We start from the raw sequence: 16,296 nt of genomic DNA, 5'->3' as shown, positions 1-16,296 counted from the left end.
TAGGGAGACAACTTGGTGGAGTAGAAGTAGAGTGCCAAATTGGGCTTAAATCCAGCCTCAGAAATTTCGTTGACTTCACCTCAACAAACATAATATTTGGCAAGCCTGAGCTCCATACATGTGAGTGGTTCTCCCTGACTTAAATCACAAGTCGGCTCTTTAGGCAGCCAGCCTGTGAGTTCAGTCCTATGCTATTCTCAAAGAGGAATCATTGACTGGCCCACGGGACCTCAGTTAATAGAACTGGACATGAGCTAGACTTTTAGAGCATCCTGAAGATTTTTAAACAGTAATGCTTTTTAATTAAGTATTCCAGCCTAGCCTCATGCTTGTGTCTGAAACATTCTCTTATCAGAAAAACCTAGTCTAGCCTGGTAGCTTTAATGCTGACACTTACTCATTTTAGCCCCAGCATCAATGGCACTTGAGAGTTATAAATTAACATGGAAAAGACTGACACATTTTTAACTTGACTCCCTTTTTTTTTTTTCCTTTAGAACGTTTAAGCAAGAAAGATGAGCTGATTGCTCAAAGTCTCAGTGAGAAACAGCAGATTTATTTGGAAATGTTTGAGATTAACAGCTTTGAAGATCTTCCTCCCGGCTCCCAGTCCAGGTTCTTTTTCCGAGGAGGGGAACCCTCAGAGAACAACCTGCAAGGCGAGGTGATTCTGAAGTCAGCAGTATCTGAAGGTAAGTGGCACAAGATCCCTTTCAAATGGTGGCTAGGGACACACATGATGACCCCTTGTGACTAGGAAAATATTCCTTAGAACCACAGGACAGGGGTTGACAGAGGGTCATTGACTACCTAATTCACAGCCTTCATTATACAAAAGGTCACAGCTGTGAGGTGTAATGCTAGATCCAGAATATTGTGAGTCTGATACACTGACATCCCACAAACATGCACTTATTGCAACCATGTGAATGAGCCTCTTTTATCTGAGTTAAAAAGTGGAAGAGACTTACCTTATCTGTCCTTTGGCAAGGGGGGCTGGCCTTTGGGGATGCCTTCACTTGTAAGTTCACTTGACAAAGCTATTTCTCTTTGATGGGTCTGAATTCATATTTCAGAAAATGTAACTGGCTTGCGTTGATAGATGGAATCTATGGCTAATTGGCATTGTGTTCATGAAGCCACATCCCTGGATCAGATTTCATTATTTTGCTTTGTCTCTTCCGTGGCCACAGCCTGAACCTTGGCCTGCCACCTTGCCAGTGTGTGCTCTTAAGGATTGAGCAAGAGAGCATGGCTTATTTCAGTGCAAATCTGTCAACACTACTCTAAACACAGCTCAGGATATGGACCTTAGTGATAGTTAGTGGTCATCTTCAAAAGGAAACAAATTATAGAGTGCTCGAGGTGACTCCTCCTTGTTGAGACATTGGCAGAATTAGCAGGGACGGGTTTCATCAGATACCCAAATTCAAGTCCCTGTGTCAGTGTGAGGTTCCAAGTTTCTTTCCTAATAGCTGAGCACCTTGTTCTATGGCAGCAATAATTCTGGGCTCTCTTCCTTTTGCTAGTTGAGAATATGCTTCACCTGGTACATGCACATATGTATAAACAGCTGAGAAATGACAATGAAGATGGTGGGGCTGGGGATGATCTCTCATTGCCCAGGAGAGCAGAGACCTTCGGAGGCTTTGACAGCAATACAAACCCAAACAAAAGTAAGCAACTGGACATGCTGGGGGTAGAATGAAGGAAAACTGGTCCATTCTTCAGATGATCCAATTATGCCCCGGTCCTTATTCTTTGTCTGATCGTTAAACTGCCCCCCTGAGAATACTCTCCTCCCCAGAGGACATGGGTTTTATCTTTTGGCCTCCTTTGTTCTACTGGTGTTCTCTAAGCTTCCTTGGAAACATTGCTGATTGGGCCAAGCTCTACCACACTTTCAGACCCGGGAAAGCCCTTTCATGGTAACTTTTCCTCTTGTGCACTTCCCAGGAGCTGTTTCCAAAAGGATTCTCAGGTCCATCTCCAATTGGGCTTCTCCGCTCTGTCCTTCCTTGGCCCGTCTTGACAGGGCTCCTCTCAGTGTTAATGCCCTTGTCTTGAGTGACAGAAGCTGTGCTCTGTAAAAGTAAAAGTGGAAATTCAGGACCAAAAACTAAACTCACGCTCTTGGCATTCAGAATTCTGCTTAATCTCTGATTTTGTCCTGTGTGGTAGCTTATTGGGACTGTCTTAGGATTCTTTTTCTGGTCTGTTTTTAAGATGCTAGCTTTAAGAAGAAGGTCTGCAATTGTGATGCCTGGCTTAAAGACCAGAGAATTCCTTTTGCCAGTTCGGACTCACAGCTTGGTGATCTTTCAGGAGACTCTGAAGAAGGATCACAGACAGTAGGTTTTTCTTCATTTTAATTCTGTGTTTTAAAATTGAGTTTATAATGATGAAGCACATAATCCTCATCCAGAGAAAGAACTAATTTTGTTTGAATATAGACTAAAGCATAAGTCCAACAACATGGGAAATGGGGAGCATAGAGTATACAAACCACTGTATCACCACCCTCAACCCCAACTCCCTCAAGACCAGCACATCACCTGGTGGGAGTGAAGGCACAACTAGTATTGGAAAGGGGACCAGGTCTCAATGAATGCCTGCAATGGAAAGAGTGAGAAAGGAAAAGCTTTAAATGAAAGCAAGCTTCTTAAGTGAGGAGCAGATCCTGCAGAAAGCACAAGGAAAGAGTGAGACATTGGGAGGGATAGAAGTGAGAGACAGGGGGAGAGGAAGGGAGTAAATAGAATTGGGTAGGAGATTGAATCTGCTCAAGGGCCTCCCTCAAATCCCGGCCTTGTGGCCAGTGCTGATGAGTCTAGAAGACCTACCTGCCAGTGTGACCTCAGGCCTCAACCTTTTTAGCCTCAAGTTCCTTAGCAGCTAAGGCCAGGACTTTTTAAATTACCCCGGGCTTCTTAATTATAAATTTAAAATTATGTGATGTCATTTACTCTATAATCACGTATGATGTTAACTGAAAATAAGATATTCTCTGCTAAATTACATGTTATGTATAATGCTACATTTTTATTAACAAATGTGATATATTTTCTGTTATAGAAATTAATTTGTATCTTTCTCTGGTTCTTCTTTCAGGCTGAACTAACCCAAATAGACTGGAACAACAGTGCACCAGCCACTATGGAATCTGAGGTGCTCCCCCTGAGCAAAGGCTCACTCTATTGGATTCAGCTCAGCCCAGTATTTACCCACAGGCTGCTCAACGTCTTTTCCCAATTCTAGTTGATTTCTTCTACCTTCACCACCCATGCTCTCCCCCAGCCCTAGTGAAGCTGCTTTCTCAGAGGTCGCTGCCACTTCACTGACAAATCTAGTGAATGGCTTTTCCTCTTTCTAGCCACCTTCTCTTTTTTTAATCCCTATCTGACTACTTTTTGGTTAAGATTTACCTCATTCCTGGTCTTTTTGGGGGCTGTGTGGAAGTGAATTTTCACACAAAAGCCTATCTCTTTATATTCTCTCTTTAAACAATCTTTTTAAATCTCAGGACTTTAACTTCTAGCTCTATGACTATAATTGCTATACCTTTATTTCTCATCTTGACCTTTCTTCTGAACTCCAACCTTCATTTCATCTCCTGACAGAAGACTGAGACAAGCATTTTAGACATAGCCAATATGCACCTCTGCTTTGCTTTATTATGTTGTTTTTCAGTCATATCCAACTCTTCTTGACCCCATTTGGGATTTTTTGGGCAAAGGTACCGGAGTGATTTGCGATTTCCTTCTCCAGCTTATTTTACCGATCAGGAAACTGAGGCAGACAGGATTAAATGCCTTGCCCTTAGTGTCTAAGGCTAGATTTAAACTTAGGAAGATGAGTCATCTTGACTCTAGGCCTAGAGATATATCCACTGTGTCACCTTAGTTTGCCCTTGCTTTACTATTCATGTTTGTCATAAGGTGTTTTTTTTTTTTTCTTTCTATAGAGAGGAAGTGAGTAGGAAATACTTGTTAAATTAAAAGGGTTTTAAAACAATATTTTTTTCTATCTCTATAAAGTAAAATCTTGACATTTTGATATGGTACTGAATAAGTATATTAATTTAGGTAGAATTGTCATTTTTTTAATATTAGCTCAGCCTACCCATGAGCACTTGATATTCTTCCATTTGTTTAAATCTAACTTTATTTGTGTGAAAAGTGTTTTTTAATTGTGTTTTTATAGTTGCTGGCTTTGTCTTGGCTGGCAAACTCCCAAATATTTTATGCTATCTACAGTTATTTTAAGTGGGATCTCTCTATCTCTTGCAGCTGGACTTTGTCAGTAACATATAGAAATGCTGATGCTTATGTGGGTTTATTTTATATCTTGCAACTTTGCTAAAATTGTTGTTTCTGGTAGTTTTTTAGTTGATTGTCTAGGATTCTCTAAATATATCATCATTTCATCTTCAAAGAGCTATAGTTTGTTTTATTACCTACTTTAATTCCTTCAATTTCTTTTTCTTCTCTTACTGCTAAAAGCTAACTTTTTTTTTAATAGCTTTTTATTGACAAAACATATGCATGGGTAATTTTTCAACATTGACCCTTGCAAACACTTCTGTTCCAAATTTTCCCCTCCACCCTTTCCCCTAGATGGCAGGCAGCCCCATACATGTTAAACATGTTAAAGTATATGTTAAGTACAATATATGTATACATATTTATACAGTTATCTTGTTGCACAAGAAAAATTGGATTTAGAAAGAAGGTAAAAATAACCTGGGAAGAAAAACAAATGCAAGCAAACAACAGAAAGAGTGGAAATGCTATGTTGTGGTCCACACTCATTTCCCAGTGTCCTTATGCTGGGGTCAACTGGTTCTGTTCATCACTGATCAATTGGAACTGATTTGGATCCTCTCATTGTTGAAGAGAGCTGCGTCCATCAGAATTGATCATCATGTAATATTATTGTTGAAGTGTGTAATGATCTCCTGGTTCTGCTCATTTCACTTAGCATCAGTTCATGTAAGTCTCTCCAAGCTTCTGGGTATTCATCCTATAAAGCTAACATTTCTAGTACAATATTGAATAATAATGGTGATAATGAGCAATCGTTTCATCCCTGATCTTTCTGGAAATGTTTCTAAGCTGTTCCCCATTACCTATAATGCTTGCTGATGGTTTTAGATAGACACTACTTATCATTTTTAAGAAAAACCATTTATTCCTATGCTCTCTCTAGTATTGGTTTAAAAACTTCTTGTAAGATTTTTCTTCATCTACTAGGATGTCCTAAACCAAACTTAAACTTATTTCTCCCTCCTATCACTGTTTCTGTTAGATACGTCTGTTCACCCAATTTCCCTTTTTATCTTTGCCCCTTGTATCTCACGAAGGCCTTCTGATTTCATCACCACAGCATATTCTGCATCATCCCTCTACTCCCATCCTAGTTAGAAAAAGTTCTTATTATCAGCCAACTGAACGCGAATTTCCCATCTCCCCTTCATCTGTGCTACAGCCCAGCCTTTCTCCATATCCCAGAAGCATCTCTTTATGCCTAGATCTCATTGTTCTGATAATGGCTGCACTCAGTTCCAGCATTTGTGCCCAATGGGCAAGGCTTTCTATCCTGTGGCACCCACTATTCTCTCTTTCCAGCTTTGCTTTGTTACTCTTTCTTACACTCTGCTTCCCCTTAAAGCCAGACTTGAGTCTAAACTTGAAAATGTGCATCGTGCTCTCCCAGGTGCCTCGAGTTCTTGTACCTGTAATGCTTGCCCTCTTCCTCTAGCCCACATCAACTGCCACCTCTTTTTATATACCTTCCCTGATCCCTTTGATCAGTGATGACTTCACCGTATCACTAAGGGCACTTAGACTTTCATGGGGCAGTGGATGACTTATTTTTCTGCTAGACTCTATCTAAATTTGTAGCATCATCAACAGCCAACAGTAGTGACTTGATAAATGTTCATTGTTGTTTTTCCTCCTCTACTTAAATACAGATTCAAGCCAATGATATTTTCTTCTAAAAAACCTTTCTTTTCTTTTTTCCTCAGCTTTTAAAGAGAATACACACACTATCAAAGCTGCTTTCCAATCTTCAGGTAAGCATGGGTATTTAGAAAAGGCATAATTAATATAATTAATCCAAGAGAAGCCATAGTTTTTAATCATTTTTTGGTGACAGAAACCCTATCTTGTTTAGCGGAGGCCTCTGCTGTCCTGAGTCTCTCTGACATGACTTTGTGCTGGGTCTTTCAGGCAGTGGTTGCTCAGCAGGACAGCTACATTGAAATGCAGAGGGCCACAATCCTGGACCGAGAAAAGCAATGTAGACTGCAGTCAACACGTGGAAACTTCCTGTTAGAACAAGAGAAACAGCGGAACTTTGAGAAGCAGAGAGAAGAACTCGCCAATGTACAGAAGCTTCAGAACCAACTCAAGCAGGAACAGCAACGCTGGGAGCGTGAGCGCAGCCGGCAGCAGAAAGAACTGGAATACACTGAAGCCCGGCTGCAGGAGCGGGAGAGTGAGTCCCAACAGTTCAGAGAGCGGCTGACCCAGGACAAAGAGGAACTGGACCGGCAGCGTGAGGCCTACCAGCATGACCTGGAGAGGCTCCGTGAGTCCCAGCGAGCTGTGGAGAAGGAAAAGGAGCGGCTTGAACTTCTGAAAAAATTAAAGAAGCAGAACACCATGCCTGGCACAATACCTCCCGAAGGGCTGGAGGTGAGGCACTCATGTTCTTTTAGAGGGTTTGGTTTTGAGTTGAGAAGACTTGGGAAGAGGTAATTCTTCATACTGTTCTTTGGCTGAATATTGAACTTTTTCTCTTCAGGTACAGACAGAAATTTCTGGTTTTGACAATAGAATTACTTTGGTGGAAAGAAGTACTAAAACTGAATCTATTATGAAATTTGAAAAGTCATACTATATGTATATTTAAAAAGGTTAATTGCGCAAGTTCAGGATAGAGACTAATTGCTATTTCCCATTGTTGACTCATTGATCTTTTGATGTAGGGTAGTTTTTAAATCCTTACCTTGTCATCCAATGTGTCAGCCAGTCCTTCTAGCTTTTTGTCATATGTATATATCTGATGTGACTTTATTCAAGTTGTTGATGAAGATATTAAATAGCATATATCCTTGGGCCCCACCACCGAAAACCACCTTCCATAAAATTCTTTGGGCCCAGCCACTCAGCCAGTTCCAAATCCATGTACTTGTATCATCACTTGCTTTGCTAAATATCTAGTCACACTGTAGCTGCCACATTCCCTTGTTTTATCAATTTAGTAACAATGGGATACAAGGAAGTAGGTTGTTCTGCTCTAAGGGCAAACACATGACTGCCCACAGCAGTGGCTGCCCACCTTTCTTTCATGAGCAGATCAAGCTTAGAGGGGATCTGCCACACTGTTGCTTTGTGACCATACTTTCCTTTTCTAAATGTACATTAACCGTCAAATTAATGTGGTGTAAAATTTTATCATTAATTTTGTCATTTGGCAGACTTGTTTGCTAGTGAAGGGATTCATGTTAAGATCCCTTCTAGCTCAGGATCAGTATGGTTTCATGACAGAAAAGCTGGCTTAAGAAAGAAGTCCTAAGTAATAAGAGATCTGGAAAATGAATCACAGAATCTTAAAGTTTATTAGTCAACAATTATTGAAGTGAACCAGAGCATAGTCTGAATGTCCTGAAGAATCCTAGGGGAAAATTCTCTTATCCAAAATTTTGGAGTGTCTAGCCCCTGAAAGGATACAAATCCTGGTCCCTGTCCATCGCTTCAGTTCAGGAAAGAGGACATATACTCTAGAAGCTGTACTACCAGGTATTAGATGGAGAGGTTAACTGCCACTCAGAAGAGCTGCAGGGATTTGGGGTTCTGCCTTGAGGCAGCCTTTCCTGATGTGCTGGGGATGGCCCTGATTGCTCCGGCTGAGTCAGTGGACTTTTCTCTTGTAGGGCCACGCCCTGAGCACCTCCTCGAGTTTCAACGGTGAAGGCCTTGAGGGGGCTGTGCAGCTGGCCAAGCCCCTAGTGAGGACCAGCACCCTGCTGTGCAGTTCTGACTACGTGGAGCGCCCCGAGGTGGTTCGTCGGGACAGCACAGCCGCAGAAGGTCGCCTGGTGAAGAGCGATGTGCCGATCCAGCTCCTGAGTGCCACTAACCAGATCCAGAAGCAAGCTGCCGTCCAGCAGCAGATCCCCACCAAGCTGGCCGTGCTCACAAAAGGGAGTAAAGAGAAAGGGGGGAAAAGCAAAGCCTCCCAGCGCTCCGACAGCTCCAGTGAGTGTTGGTATCCCGCCCCCTCTCCTCCCAGTGCTCTCAGAATGTACAGAGCACAAAGCCCTTTAGACAGTTTGGGCAGCCTGGCGGGAGGGGGATTGGGCTCCCTGTTGGTGACCCCAGCTGGTGACTAATACCCGGTGTCCTCTTCCCCACTGAACCTGAGGAGGCTCATTGGCCATTTTCCTGGGGTAGAGGAGGAACCAGTCACTATTGGGCAGTGAAGTAGCTGGAGAAGAATTGAAAATCATTGTGATTGTTGAATATAGTTAATTGGGAATCTTGATCAGTAACAGATTGAAATAGGCTTATTCTTTAAAAGAAGAGCTTTGAAGAGAAAAGGGAACCTTTTAACCTGGTACCCTACTAGGTTCCCCATTTAGAGATATCTCTTTTTTTTGTCTTGATCACTAAGAAGGAGGGGGAGGTATTTGTAAGAGTGGGAAGTCCTCAGACAAGCTAACCTAAGTCTCAGGCACTGAATCAGCTTTTACAATTGTAAAAATAGAAGCTAAAGCTATATTTGTCACTGAGATTTAATTTAAGGTTGTGATCTCTGCCAGTGAGAGGCAAGACTAAAGCCACAATGTGGCTACTTTGTGAAAGCCTCTCCTGAGAATTCCTCCTTAGCTGTGTTCCAGACAGGCCGGCTCAGGAGGCTGCCTTCTCCGTGGCCACAGGGCAGAGTGATGCCTCTTGGCTCCTGGCCAAGGTCGGGCCCCTGAGCAAGTGTGGCTGGGCTGATGCAGCCCTTGTCTTGTGGTTCCCCAAGCAGAGTTGGATTTAGTGGGGTCAGCTCACAAATGAAAAAGAAGATGATAGCCTGATCTTCCCTCCCATTGGGGAGGCAGCCTGCGGAGGAAGCCCTGGCTCATAGCTTCTTGTTCCTAAGGCTTTTGTCTCATTTGAGACATGCATAAGGTAGATTGTTAGGATACAATTACTGCTGGTGGTGAGGAGAGGAATGGCAAGACTGTGTCCCCCAGAAACCAGAATTGAAAGACTATAACAGAGTAGCTAGGTGGTGCAGTGAGTAGAGCACCAGCCCTGAATCAGGAGGACTTGAGCTCCTTAACACTTTCTAGCTATATGACCCTGGGCAAGCCTGATTGCTGGGGGGAGAAAGGGAAAGAAAGACTACAACAGCCACCAGTAGGTTCCAGCACAGAACTCTAGTCCAGGGAACCTTATATGCTTTGTCTTATGCAAGTGAGACAGATTCAGGAGGGGCTTCTGCAGTGGGTGAATGACTCCTGACTTGGCCTGGTGGAATATGGCCTCATGGATGGTGAAAGGAGCTACATGTGCTCCCTTTCTTCCACCTCGGCTTGGGTGTGGCAGAGAGTCATTGAAAGGGTTCCCATCTGGTCTTCATGGAGCCCTAGCCATGGGAGGCCAGGAAGGGCGGAGGTCATCTGAAAGGGCCCCCCTGCAAATCCCTCTCCTTTTCCTCCCCAGCCTCCTTTGACCTAAAACAGCAGCTGATGCTCAGCAAGTTTATGGGCAAAGAAGAAAACACTATGAAAGCCCGCCAAGCCTTGGGTCCTGTCCTGATAGGCCAGAGCGTCATCGTGCATCAGGGTAAGGCCTTGGGGGAAGCGGCCGCGGGCTGATGAAGGTTTTCTGGGGGAGCTCCTGGGACAAAGGCGATTGCTGACTAAAGATCTGGTGTTTTTCAGAGTCAGACATCCAGACCTCGGAGATCTCTTCTCTGGGCTCAGGAAACATGTTCAGGCCGAGCAGCGCCCCGCACCTCTCGCCCCCAATCCAGCCGCCCGTGCGGCCCACCTCCGAAGACGACGCCAACAAGGAAGATGTTATCTTTTTTTGAACTGCTGTTGTGCAGGGTGCACCTGGTGCCATCCTCTTGGAGAGCGTTTCCATGGAGTCTCCAGGACAACAAGAGGGCCAGTGCTGATTGGCGTCTCTTGTCATCTCCAGAACGACATCCGCTTCAGATGAAGCCAGGTTTTCTTTTACATGGTCAGCTCCCACCTGGGGACTCCACAGGGGTCATGGGGACAACGTGGGCACCCGCTTGTCTCTTTTTCAGGCAAAACCACTATGGACTCGAACATGGCCTGGGTGTCTCAATTCCAAATCTATGGATATGTTGCCATCCACCATAATATGCTCTTTTTGGTGAATTTGCAGTGATTCCCTGATAAAGTTTTTAATCTCTTTTTTTTTTTTTTTTTTTAGAAAAAAGTTTTAATTGGAAGTTGAACTATAAATGAACTAAGGAGCTATTCTAAATAATAGGACCCCATTTGAATAAGAGAGAAATCTATTTTCAATCTGGTTTTACAGAGCTGGTGGCCATTAGATGTAGTTTCAGAAAACAGTTAGGTCCTGGGATTCTCGGCCTGTGCGTGAGCTGGCAGGCGGATCTGGAGTACAGGAGACCAAGTAATAATTTTAAGGCCCTGGAGGCCAACTTAGGAAATGTGTCCATTCTGGGAGAGGTGGTGCTAGCAGCCCACCTTCTTGACTGCCCAGACAGGTTGTCAATGCTGTCCATCTTCGGAAAAGGAGCCTTAAGCTCGTCTCTGCTTCTGAGGCTTTGCTGGGTGTGGTGTAGATTCCCAAAGCAAATTATTTGTTGGTTCATAGTGAACCTAAGATTGGGATATTTTCCTGATCATTGATGAAGATGCTAAATCTAAAAAAAGTTATTAGCAAGGTTGAGAGTGCAATAGGTTACTGTCTTCAATAATCCTTCTGTAACGTGACTGAGGTTGTTACAGCGGGAGCCCTGCCAGCGGTGGCGTTGGTTACCATGCAGGTGGCTGTCTCCACAGATGAGCAGCAACATCTAGACACATGTAACAAAATGGAGTTCTCATTGGCAAATCGTTGTATTATTACTTTGGAATCTCCTCATTCTGAATTTGATATGGTGAAGAAAATGAACTTGGCTGTTCAGACAGCAGTGTGTGTTTATGGCAGCATGGCGCCGAGTCCTTGTTGGGGGGTTCTGATTGTCACGGACTCCACAGTAGGGGGACAATGCTTCTGCAGATGAATGCCTGGGGTTTACCTGAGGCGGAGCTGGTGTTGTCCTGGGAAGTGTAGAAGCTGCAGGTCCTCAGCAGGTAGCATAAGGCAACCCGGGGAAACCGAGCTCTTGGGCCATGAAGCTGCTTCTTAGCAACAGCAACTTCTTTGTGTGTCCCATCCTCCACCTTTGCCCCCTGGAGAAGCAGAATGTGTGGGTTACATACCGGGCTAGTCGTCCTTAGGAAGTGACCCGGTCTAGCTCTGAAATGGGGACAAATGCTTTTTTTTTTTTTTTTTTTTTTTTTGTATTAGTCTTAGAATATTGTCGTTAAAGATGAATAGTTAGTAATAGCTGAACAAAGCGGCAGGAAACAAAGAAACATTTTGTTTTGATTCTCAGCGGTTAAGGAGCCATGTAACCAATACATACTCTCTCATCTGTCCAAAAGAGCTGGCAAATGATTTGAAGTCTCCTGTAGAGAGAATCTGGGTGCCAGGAAAGTGTTGGTGGCTAGCATAAAAATGATGCTATTGGGAAAGGTGATTTACAGTAAAGTGCTGTTGGTGTGAAGTTCTTTCCTCTCTTCGTAGTTTGTAACTGGAAGTGACCAGAAACACATTAGCTCAACCTCACCAGTGAGGAAACTGGCCAACACTGGGAGTAAATAGCAGAGGCTAGATTTGAATCAAGTGTCTCTCTAAATTAATCCCAGCTCAGTGTCATGGAAATGAAACTGTTTGCCTATGGTTCTTTTGGACACCTGAGGAGAAAATACCTTTAAAATCTAATGTTTGGGGGGGGGGGGGTTAGACATCATTTCTTTCGGCTTCCATCTACAGCCGTATTGCAGCTTTGGCCCAAACTCTGGACTTGCAGATGCCTCCTCAGAGGGTCTGGTGTGGGACTTGCCAGGCTGATGGCTGGCTATTCTAGCTTTGGGGGGTTTGGACTGTAATCTGTCATATCCAGGGAAGAGTCCCAACTCATTTCCCCAGACCTCCAATTTAAGGACAACTGAAGAGTTTAATCACTGTAATTGTCAGCCCACAATAAAAGTTGTAGGCCCTATGGCAGGAGCTCAATTCATCTTTGGAACAATTATGTTTCCGGCAAGTCCAGGCTCCTCTGGGGCCTGATGAAGGTCATATAAGCGTCTACTGTCTCCTTATTATCAACCCATACTCAAAGGGAAGTCCAGCCCTAAACACGCATGCACATGGGTTCCACAATAGATTTGTCAATGGAGCTGGGAAGAGATCTTTCAGTTCTTTGAATCAAAATCAGATTCACAAATTCAGTTGTTCAAAGCCAGATAGGCTAGATAATAGGAAAGAAGTTGCTTCCAGAAGGGGCTCCTTCTAGGGCCTAGTCGGGTTCCTCTGTCTCCTTACTACAAGGGGGACGTGGTCAGGTGCCTGCTGTCCAGGTCCTGTCCTGATTGAGGGGTTCTGCCATTGATGCTGCATCTAGGCCCCATGGAAGGTGGGGAGAAAGCGGGCCAGAGAAAGGAGAGCTCTTGGTGCCAGAATGAGGTAGTCTGTCTTTCCTAAAGCATCCTTCGACTGTAGTCCCTTTTGTTCCCTGTGGTTCTGTGGACCTCCCCTCCCACCCCCCACATAAGGACTGGGTGGCCCTTGTGGTCTTGCTGCATCTACCAGCATGGCACCATGAAGAGATCTTCTTCCCCCAGCACACCTGAGCTTTACCTGAGAGGGCAGGGAAGTGAGGTTCTGCTTTTGCTGAAACTTTCCCCACATGAACTTGCAGAAGGGACCAAAAGCAGAAACCTTCTTCCTTCTCACCTTCACTCTAATAAGGGAAACCTTTCTGGCACTTGGAACATTGTTTGCTGTCAGCCCAGAAATGAGTCCCTAACACTTGGGATCTTGTCTCTACCTATCTCCTCTCCTTAAAAGAACGATTATACAATCATGAGTCAGCTTTGATTTCAGTTTGTTACGGGGACAGGTCCTGCCCAGCAAGTGAAGTTCTGAGAGAGAAAAACTGTTTTTACCATTTTAAAAAACCCTTTCTATCAGTGATTCTCATTGCCCTTTGAAATATATGTACTACACATTAAATTTCATTGTGCCATGTTTATAATCAGTGTTTTATATTTTTTGTACTGAAGTATTTGGAGCACTTTAGAAATGTTTACTTTGAATTTGATCTTGGAAGGAAAATGACTTGTCTGTAATTCTGTTGCTGCGCTCACGTAATAATTCTTTACTGAGCTGTGATAGTTTGATGCTGTTTAGTTTTAGTTCCAGTCTAGTGACTTTGTGATCTCGTGAATAATCATGATAGGAGGTTCAGGGGATTTCAATCCAAACCTCCAAGAGGATTGTCTTTTTCCCTGAAGTTAAGGAGATTTCTCAGTTCTGCTAGAAGGCACGGTTGTAAATAGTCATGTCCCTGCCAGTGGTATCCCCATCACTTCTTGTTAGTATCTAATTTTATTTGTAAAATTGATGGTTAAGCACATGTTAATACATCTGTTGACTCGTGCACTTCGTTAATTGTATTGTGATCTTAGGTTCACCTCCTGGTTTGTTGTTTTGTTTTGGGGTTATTGTGGGTTTTTTGTTTTTTAATAATTTTTTTTATGCTGGCTCTTGACAGCATGATTTCAGAACAACCTTGGAACCCAAGTACTGATTTCTAGCAATAAAAAAAAAAATTACTAAAATAAGTTCTGTGTCTCAAGTTAAAATGTGTTTGAGTATCAGTTTCATATTGCTCTGAAAGACTGGCTTTGCCAAGGAATGGTTGAGCTTGTGGTCTCAACTGGATTTAGCTGGGTAGAGAGCTGGGATTGCACACTCTCATGGTGCTATAGGCTGCCTCCAGCTTGTCCATCCTCCATTCCCTCCCGGTCTGGGATGGGATGCATTTGTGATCAGTGCAGACACAAAAGTTTTCCTTTGAGAGGCTATTTTAAGGTAGTGACAAAGCTAGAATACTGCACCTCCAAACTTGGGCAAATCTATTTTCTCCTTTTTAATTAACAAAAAATTAATTCACCCACACACATCCCAGGGGAAAAAAGAAAACTTATGAAAGCACTCAAAACAAATTTCTACCTTGAGCCCCATTCTGTTATGGGTGTGTTTATCACCTGGGTCAGGAGGTGAGCAGCAGACTTCTTCAGTACTCTGGAAACACACTTAATTATTGTATTGATTAGAGTTCTTAAATCTTTCAAATTTGTATTTCTTTGCCTGTTATTATTTTCTAAATGTTCTTAAAAAATCATTTATTGATTGCCTTCTGTTGGGTCCTGTATAAGGCTGTACCTAAGGTATGACCCCTGCTACCATACATGTGACAATTACATATTGGATACTTAAATAGATGAATGAATTTGGGGCTGGGGACTTCTTCACTACCCACCCATACCTTATAATGTGAAGTTTGTCCTTCCATAACCTCTTCCCAATTTAGTGGCACTGGAAGTCTCCAGGCTTTATGATGACTATTCCATGAGCCATCACTGTGCTATTCAAGCCTGATTGAATTCTAATAGTGCTCCGACCTTAGGCCACTTTGATGGGAAGATTTTATCTTAGATTTGGTGAAATTCAATAAAAGTGAAATAGCTACTGTATTGTAATAATGAAAGCTGATGTTTATGTTTTACAAACTGCTTGATATTCACTCATTAATTGATGTCTCTACATCAATTATGCTCTGGCAATATTTGAGCGTTATTGTCCCCATTTTTTAAAAAGTACATTTACAGAGAAATCATTTTTAAAATGAGATTCACATGCAAAACTCAGCCATTAAGAAAAGTCAAATGACAAGACCAAAACACTGTGCCTCCTTCACAAGTACTATCTGCCAGTGATCAACTACAAGTCCTATTGGGATATAGTTTATATTTTAATGGGTATAATGTCTTAGTTTAAAACTTCTAATTGGTTCAGTGTGTCGCTTGTGATGAAATAATAAAAAAAATCAATGCTGCATTTGGATTTGTGAATCTAGAAACTATCACTTATTTACTTGCCCTTTTACAACATAATTTATACCCCTAATTTCAAACCCAAATCCAGCATTCTTTGATACTTCAAGCCTCTCAGTTTTGAAGAAGGAAAATAAGACTCAGGGACCTCCATTGGGGGATTGCCACACATAAGCACAACTACATAAAATCAATGACAATATTGGATGAGAAGTAGCTAAAATGAAAGTTTGTTCAGGGAAGGCTAATAAATTGAAGAAACAAACACCTTTCTAGAAGCCAGCCCGGCACCTTTGAATGGGGAGGATAGGGGCTCAGCAAGGAGTGAGTGTTAGAGATCTTACATCAAACCAGATATTAATGACTTCATGTGGGGGAAAGTATAGGGGACCGGGCATAAAAGGCAAAAGGAAAGTACCATGCCTGTGGCTCTTGCTAGTGGATAAGGGTCCTTGTAGGGGGGAAAACTTTAGTCTTTATGCTAAAAAGATAGCTGGGAAACAAAGCAGAGAACCCACAAAAAGGACCAGGAACCCCTGCATTATCCTCTCAGGAAAGCAGCCCATCCATGGTGCTCTGGCATAGGCTGAACCGGATTCAAGGAGCAGTTTGGGGACATCAGGCCCCCAAAACTAGCGTGCTCTCCTGTTTTGAGACAAGGTTCTGCTAAAACATGAGAGTTTAATAACATGAAGCACAGCCTCACTTTCCTCCTCTGTAAAGTGGAGGGGGTTAGAGCTGTATGTGTAAATGTCAGCTGATTAAGGAAGACGCATCTAGGAACACATGGCCCCTACATGGGCAGCAGGCTGGGCCCAGTGTCTTCAGCCATGGGACTGCTCTGCTCTGAAGCGCCTCCCCTCTAAACTCAGGAGCTCGTTAGCTCTAGATTGCAGGCTAAATTATAGGAGGAAAGAAGTGCTTTCAGGTTTACAGATTATCTCACCTTATTCATTGAACCCTATGTGTCAGAAGCTATGATTATCCCCATTTCTACAGGTTTGATAACTGAGGCTCAGAATCTCTGATTACTGTCAGAAGGGGGAGAGGGCTGGAGGGAA

At 43.1% G+C, this 16,296-nt stretch overlaps 1 protein-coding gene across 15 annotated transcripts in view; it reads left to right on the top strand.

Moving 5' to 3' along the window:
- Window positions 1-14,480, top strand: part of ARHGEF18 (Rho/Rac guanine nucleotide exchange factor 18) — a 97,666-nt gene extending 83,186 nt beyond the window's left edge. For 11 of the 15 annotated variants that reach the window (XM_074300457.1, XM_074300436.1, XM_074300475.1 and 8 more), the window contains 9 exons: window positions 498-692; window positions 1,530-1,676; window positions 2,227-2,351; window positions 3,112-3,168; window positions 6,029-6,076; window positions 6,234-6,701; window positions 7,943-8,267; window positions 9,726-9,848; window positions 9,947-10,463. In XM_074300457.1, the coding sequence (XP_074156558.1) occupies window positions 498-692; window positions 1,530-1,676; window positions 2,227-2,351; window positions 3,112-3,168; window positions 6,029-6,076; window positions 6,234-6,701; window positions 7,943-8,267; window positions 9,726-9,848; window positions 9,947-10,098 (1,640 nt within the window). In that variant the 3' untranslated portion in view covers window positions 10,099-10,463. Of the gene's footprint in view, window positions 1-497; window positions 693-1,529; window positions 1,677-2,226; window positions 2,352-3,111; window positions 3,169-6,028; window positions 6,077-6,233; window positions 6,702-7,942; window positions 8,268-9,725; window positions 9,849-9,946 lie in introns of all 15 variants that reach the window. The other 4 variants (XM_074300390.1, XM_074300381.1, XM_074300371.1 and 1 more) reach the window with 1 other exon arrangement.
- Window positions 14,481-16,296: the final 1,816 nt, after the last annotated feature.

This window comes from Sminthopsis crassicaudata, chromosome 1 (assembly GCF_048593235.1).
Source record: "Sminthopsis crassicaudata isolate SCR6 chromosome 1, ASM4859323v1, whole genome shotgun sequence".
Taxonomy (NCBI): domain Eukaryota; kingdom Metazoa; phylum Chordata; class Mammalia; order Dasyuromorphia; family Dasyuridae; genus Sminthopsis; species Sminthopsis crassicaudata.
Note: the sequence above shows the minus strand (reverse complement) of the source record. Positions and strands in the feature narration are given on the sequence as shown.